Here is a 7,500-nt window from a genome sequence, read left to right as displayed (position 1 = left end):
CCTCTCCTCTATTTTCCATCGCTCTTTCCATCTCTATCACTTTAGCGCTCCATCCGTCTCTCTCTCCCTCCCTCTCTCCATCCATCCCGCCCCTCCCCCCCCCCCCCCCCCTCTCTCTGACGTGTTCATTTAAAGCAGCGTAAGGCACCATCAGCTGTGTGCCCCCGCAGACAGCAGCTCTTCATCACATCAGCGGACAGAACCAGCTTTCCACCAGACCTCATTAACTAATCACAGACGGATCAGACACGACCTGTCAAACCCAGAGCACAGTTTAATCAGGCAGCATCTGTCCCGACTCAGGTGTGGGTAATGACTTTGTGGGATTGTCCATATCCGGGGGTTGGGTCACAGTAATAGATGGATCGTGGACTGCAGGCTGTGTCCTCAATGGACCTATCGCTAAGCCACGCCCCAAAATAGAAATTGTCCAATCATATCACAGCAACAGTCACTACAGGCAGAAAACTCGGACAAACAACTCGCTAATATCTGATGGTGAAAAGCGTGAAAACCTAAATATTCTTGTCATCTTTAAAAAACATGTCTATTACTTGCTGTGGTAAATCAGAAATTTGAAGTAATTGAATGTCATTCAGTCACGGTCGGTCAGTCAGTCACTGTCAGTGAAGAATTGGAGCGAGCGTTGTTTGTTTGTCCGAGTTTTTCAAAGGCGTGTGGCTTAGTGATAGCTCTATTTAGCTTCGCTGCTCCACAACGTCACAAACAGGCCCTCTCGGATGGGACCTATACCAAGTTGAGTGAAAAAACGCTAATCCTGTCATTCTACTCTCGTAGGGCTGATTAAGACGTCATGTGAGAAGCCTGACCTCTGACCTGACACCGCGAGACACGTTGTGGCGGGAATCATCTGAGGTGTGAAAAGTGTTGGCCCTGCTGTTTCTCAACGCCAGAACCATGGGGGGGGGGGGGGGGGGGGCAGGACGGTCGGTGAACTTTGAACTCTGAGAGCTTTTTTGAACAGAGAGGCTCTGTCTCCTCTGAGAGCTTTTTTGAACAGAGAGGCTCTGTCTCCGTGGTAACGGACCCTCTTCAAGCGAACAGATGGTGTCTATTTTATGCCTCAGGGAGGGAGAGAGAACCACTTCTCACCTGCTGCAGGTGAGGGCAGAGAGGATGGGGGGAGGGGGAGGAGAGGTGTGAGCGGGGGGGGGGGGGAGAACACTGATGGGTGTGAGAGTGGAGAGTGCGCCCCGTCACCCCCGCAATCAATTAAATCAAAAGGATCAAAGTAACAAAACAAAAAAAATCCTGTGTGCGTGCAGGTGGAGGTCCCTCTGTCGTCCACCGTCCCCACGGAGGTCTAATTGGAGTAATGAGGGCTTATCCTGAAGTGTGTGTGTGTGTGCGTGTGTGTGTGTGTGTGTGTGTGTGTGTGTGTGTGTTGTGGGCCCACAGAGTGAATTGTGGGCCCTGGTTCAGGCAGGATGATTATAGTATCAGTCTCAGGGTATGAGAGGACACAGTGAGTAAGAGCGAGAGCGAGAGAGAGAGAGAGAGAGAGAGAGAGAGAGAGAGAGAGAGAGAGAGAGAGGGAGGGAGGGATGGAGAGAGAGGGAGGGAGAGGGAGAGAGAGTAGCAGATGAAGAAGGAGAGAGGGAGGGGATACAGAGGACATTAAGTAAGGCAGACATAATGGGCAAAGAGGGAGGGAGGGAGGGAGAGAGAGAGAGAGAGAGAGAGAGAGAGAGAGAGAGAGAGAGAGAGAGAGAGAGAGAGAGAGGAGACTCAGGTACTCACAGTTGCATGATCAGGTAGAGGTGGTTGGAGCTCTCGTAGATGTCCTCCAGGGCCACTATGTTCTCATGCTTGATCCTGCAGAGAGACAGACAGACAGACAGACGGACAGACAACAACAGTTAACAAGTTATTCTCCAACCTGGCCCCAGCCTCACCACTGTCCCTTTAGTAAGCTATGTTTGTGAAGTAGCTGTCTGTCTGTGTGTGTGTGTGTGTGTGTGTGTGTGTGTGTGTGTGAGTGTGTGTGTGTGCTATAGGCAGGGATTAAAGCAAAAAAAAAATCTCCTGACGGAAAAAACAATTCAGGCCAAATCGGGGCCGGTGGCTTTCCGTGCGCAAAGCGCCCGTGAGATTTTCCGTTCTCCGTTCTAATGCTTTGACTTTTCTTTCGAAAAATGTGAAAACATTTCCGCGTTGTAGAAAATCAATGACACATCGTCAACTAACACAGCTTGTTTTGTGAGCCTGCTAACAATGTAAAGTAGTGTTCTAGTTAACTAGGTAGCAGTCCAATCCATTTCGCTGCAGTATTTTGGCTTGACTAGCGAGTTTGTGTTGTGATTCTCAACAACGTTGAAACGTAGTTTCACCCTTTTCCATAGTTTTGAATAATAAATGTGTGGACTGACGATGCAGCGCAGCCTAACTTATTCTAATAATTATTGAACATACTTTTATTCTGATAATTATTCCCCCCTCCTCCCAGACTTACATGGTCACATTATTATTGGATTGGTTGTTTGTGTGTCGGGTGAAGTTAGCTAAACATTTAACCTGCTAGCTAGCAAGAGAAACATCATGTCACTCTCCAAAGGTCTAAAGAGGAAAGTTGACGGTGGAAACAGGGCATTTAAAGAGGAATGGACAGCGAACTATACGTTCATCCTACCTGGTTTCATCAATGCAAAGCCGTTGTGAGAGACTCACATTTTACGTGCTCACAATGAATGTTCCCTTCCACCTATACATGCGAGTCGTCCTTTTCGTCAATGAATGCGATAAAGACGCGCTAGAGGAATCGATTGGTGCATAAAAACCTTGAGAACTGACGGATTAAAGTGACGTCCATAATAATAATAAATAATAATAAGACTTATAGGGCCCTATTATGCACTTCTTAACTTGCCGTCTTAAGTCTTAATTAAGACGCACCGCCAGGTTAAGACCTACCGCCACCCTTATTATGCGCTTCATACGCGCTACTGCTATTATGCAGGTGTCGCTAGGCGCCCACACATAAGACGTAAGACTCCCGTGCATATATTACTCATTGTGGGAGTGTTCATTAATGAAGTGCGCTAGGCGCCCCTGCTATTATGCGATCTGACTTTGCGCCTAGCGCTAAGAAGTGGTTTGAAAAGTTCTTAGGCGCTAGTGGGTCGGCGCGCATGCGCAAACCGCGGAGGCGCGCTCGTGTTTCAAAACGTGCATGAAGTCTAGCGCCTATGAACTGCATAATAGCATAGCGCTTATGACTTAACGCAGCCGGTTCTTAAAGGGAATGGCACCTGGCACGCTGATTGGGTTGATTGAGAAGACGCCCAAAACACACCCATGACTAATTTCTGGGCTTAGCGCCGGGTCTTAGGCGCCCACTACCGCACGCATAATAGCAAAGTGGCCTTGACCACGCCTCCACGTCTTAAGTTTAGATCTACCGCCTCGTCTTATTGCTTAAGACTTATGAAGTGCATAATAGGGCCCATAGAGCTTTTCTAGACACTCAAAGACGTCCATATCACCAGATAGCCAACAAATAGTGACCGATGGGAGATGCCAGTTTTCTCATTAAGTGAGATTTAATAGCCTAATATTATTTTTATCCATATATTATCCATAGTAATGTAGCGTGTTTGTGCTCTGTCGTTTCAGGAGCATATAGGCCAAGCGGATTCAGCTTTTATTTTGCGCCGATTTTGTTGTCAATGTTTTTCATAAAATTAAACTGCATTTGCTTTGTTACTGTTCACATGTGTGGTGCAGTCACATTCACATAGCCTATAAGTAAACATTAAGTTTGAATGATTTACTGAGCTGGCGTTACTTTTTTCAAACCACACACCGCATGTCGGCTATTTCAGCACCACGCATTGTCCACCTAATTATCACTATGAGGGGTTCAGCGTCAGTGCACCCCGCTCTGTTACTGTCGCATAGTTGTAGCCAATAAAGGCCTATATGTAGGCTATATAGGCTATTATATATAGTTTATATACCTAATACCAACATCAAAATAGATTGTATGCCTCTACAAATCATATTACACCAGGTAAAATCTGTCACAACTTGGAATAAATCCGTCGCAACTTGGAATAAATTGACGGAAATCCGTCGTAGCGACGGAGAACTTTAATCCCTGGCTATAGGATCCTAATCTGTGCATCTGACCCACACACACACACACACACACACACACACACACACACACACACACACAGCGTGAGCAGCAGGTGGAGAGCGGAGCACATACATGACAAGTGTGATCTGTGCATTGAAGCACAGATATGACGCACAGATATCACACACATACGCACAGATATACGCACAGACATACGTACAAACACACACAGACACAGACACAGACACAGACACAGACACAGACACACACACACACACACACACACACACACACACCTCTCACTTGGAGAAGATAAGGGGAACAGGAAAGCAGCACATGACAGGGAACACCGTCCCACTGCGTATGACGCCGACACTGAATGGAAACGACAACATGTCACTCTGACCTGGAGTTTCATGTTCTCTGCTGTGTGTGTGTCTGTGTGTGTGTGCGTGTGTGTGTGCGTGTGTCTGTGTGTGTTCATGTTTGTATCGTGTGTGTGTGTGTGTGTGTGTGAGTGTATGTGTGTGTGTGCGTGTGTATGTGTGTATGTGTGTGTTCTTGTCTGTATCGTGTGTGTGTGTGTGTGTGTGTGTATGTGTGTGTGTGTGTGTGTGTGTGTGTGTGTGTGTGAGCGTTCATGTCTGTATCGTGTGTGTGTGTTTGTGTGTGTGTGTGTAGGTCCTTGTCTTGTCTTGTTCCTTGGAGAGAACACTGAGGTGGTCCGACCGCCAGGACCAGAATAAACCTGGTGGGCCGACTGGCACGACACATCCTCACTATAGACACAGATCTGTCTGAATCTGAATGTGTGTGTGTGTGTGTGTGTGTGTGCATGTTCATGTCTGTATTGTGTGTGTTTGTGTGAGTGTGAGTGTGTGAGTGTGTGTGTGTGCATGCCCGTGTGTGTGTGTGTGTTCAAGTCTGTATTGTGTGTGTGCATGTGTGTGTGTGTGTGTGCATGTTCATGTCTGAATTGTGTGTGTTTGTGTGAGTGTGTGTGTGTGTGTGTGTGTGTGCGTGTGTGAGAGGCTGAGAATTGCAGTAAGATGAAAGTCAGAGAAGGAACGGAGGAAGGCTCGTCTCTCCGCTGACTAGATAATCATGACAACACCCCCTACCTATGAGGGGCCGTATAGGCAGGGGTGCACATAACTGGTGCGCCAGTGCGCATGCGTCGCCAAAATGCATGCTGCGCGGCAGATCAGCCGCATGAAGGCGCTCTTGCGCACCAACAGTTTTTTTTTTTTTGGGGAAAAGTTTATTTCAGTGTTTACAGAACAGAGCAGTGCTTAAAGAGATGTCCGTTTATATCAGTGTGTTTAAAGAACAGACATTCAGTTAGTGCTTAAAGAGATGTCAGTTTATTTCAGTGTGTTTAAAGAACAGACATTCAGTTAGTGCTTAAAGAGATGTCAGTTGATTTAATTGTGTTTAAAGGAGTCGGACAGACTTTCATTCTTAAAGAGCAGTCATTTGATTTTGCATTTGTTTCTTTTGTTTTGCACACAATAATTTGGTCGTTCATCTTTATTTATGAATAAATGTCGTTTTGCTAATAATATATCCATGTATCCCTTTTTTATCCATCCTGTGGGACGGGTCGTGACTCGCGAGCTCGGGGAGCACCAAGCAGCATCCCTAGGTGCTCCTCTGAGCACTGGCCCCAAAATGTTATGTGCACCCCTGCGTATAGGCCATCATTCAAACTAAATATGTGTGCGTGTGAGAGCTCTTCATGTGAGCATTTAAGTACTATGTAAGAGCTTTTATATGGGTGTGAGAGAAGTTCAGTTGAATGTGAGAGCATTCTAGGCGTGTGTGAGAGGTTCAGTAGTGAATGCAAGAACACTTTATGTGTATGTGACAGACAATGTAGGTGTATGAGAGAGACAATGTAGGTGTATGAGAGAGACAATGTAGGTGTATGTGACAGACAATGTAGGTACTCTACTCTCTACTCTACTCTCTACTCTCTACTCTACTCTCTACCCTACTCTCTACTCTCTACTCTACTCTCTACTCTACAACTCTCTGAGGCCCTGTCCACACCTATATGTTTTTTTGATAAACGTTTTTCGTATATAAAAATATGACCGTCCACACCAGCATGTTTATAAACAATGTCTGTGTCCACATGCATACGCATGAACGCAATATAAACACTGGCATTGAGCATTCCACACCAGTTGTCGGCGATATAATATTATCCCCATAGCCCCGCTGGCCAATCAGACGCCTCTGTCTCTCAATGTTCTCGATCATTAACTGCATTTATCTGTAAACAGGTTAAAAGTCCAGTTAACAGTGAAAGAACTAGAAGCACTTTGTTCACATCCATTTTCCTCGCTTGTGTAGCCTCGAACACCGTTGCCTGTTGTAAACATAGTAGTTACTGGTGCCAGGATATGACGTTGGAGGGAACAGCAAACAGCTGCAGTGCGCATGATCATAGAAATCTACGCGCATGATGACGTGACGAATACAAAAAGCTCCGTCTATCTCGTCCACACGTCAAAAATATACGGCGAATATACAGCGTTTATAAACATCTTCACGAAGGGGGGTGCTGAGGGTGCTGCAGCACCCCCTAGCGGCAGGCAGAAGGAGCTCCTCCTGCCTGAATTTAAAAAATAAAAATATTATTCAAACAATAATTTAAAACAATATAATAACTATTGTTGCTTTTGGGAATAAAAATAAATGTGTTTTTTGTAATAAATGTAAAAATGTGTTTGTTAGTTTTAATGTTAGTGATCACATGGTCATATCTTGCTAGGGAATCTCTGAGTTCTTTCGCAAAAATGCTAAATCAGCCAGAACAATTGAAGTGGAGTTGGAAGAAGATGCTGATGCAGTTGCTTGCTTCGCTTAACAACACTCCCATTAATGCTCTACTGTCGGACGTTGTTGAGAAAGAGCAACAGACGGCCAGAAACGTATTAGAACTGATATTCAGATCCATCCGATTCTTCGGCAGCGAAGGGCTTCCGTTAAGAGGCAATAACAATCGACATGGAGTGCTGTCTGTAATAATGGTCAACATCATGTTTGTGGACATTGTGGGACACTGTGAGCTGAGTGGAAATTACTGTAAATTCCAACACATTGTTGGTAAAATATTTAACGTTACGTCTTTGTAGTGTGTGGGTGCGTGCGTGCTTAACTATTATTGCCCGTGCATTGGGGCCCGTCGTTATGCCACTGTGTGCGTGTGAGCGAACGAGCAATCAGCGAGAGGGAGGGAGGGAGGGAGGGAGAGAAATCGTTATAATTTTTTCCCTGGCAATTTTTTCCCCTGTAGCGTATATAGACAGCACCTCAGCACCCCCAGTCAAAATACCTTCCCGCGTTTTTAAACATCTTCGTTTTCAGGGGGCAAAAACTCGTTTGCGTCTGGA

General features: G+C 45.7%; 1 protein-coding gene across 1 annotated transcript in view; it reads right to left on the bottom strand.

Annotated features, from left to right (window-relative positions):
* The window catches only part of camk1da (calcium/calmodulin-dependent protein kinase 1Da), a gene marked incomplete at both ends in the record, with an annotated part of 54,572 nt that overhangs the window by 16,193 nt on the left and 30,879 nt on the right, over positions 1–7,500 (bottom strand). The window contains one exon of the mRNA XM_080538385.1: positions 1,762–1,836. Within this exon, the coding sequence (XP_080394511.1) occupies positions 1,762–1,836 (75 nt within the window). The remainder of the gene's footprint in view (positions 1–1,761; positions 1,837–7,500) is intronic.

The sequence above is a fragment of the Nansenia antarctica genome, assembly GCF_963989245.1.
Source record: "Nansenia antarctica genome assembly, chromosome: 8".
NCBI lineage: Eukaryota > Metazoa > Chordata > Actinopteri > Argentiniformes > Microstomatidae > Nansenia > Nansenia antarctica.
The sequence above is the reverse complement of the archived record's forward strand: the minus strand, read 5'-3'. Positions and strand labels throughout refer to the sequence as shown.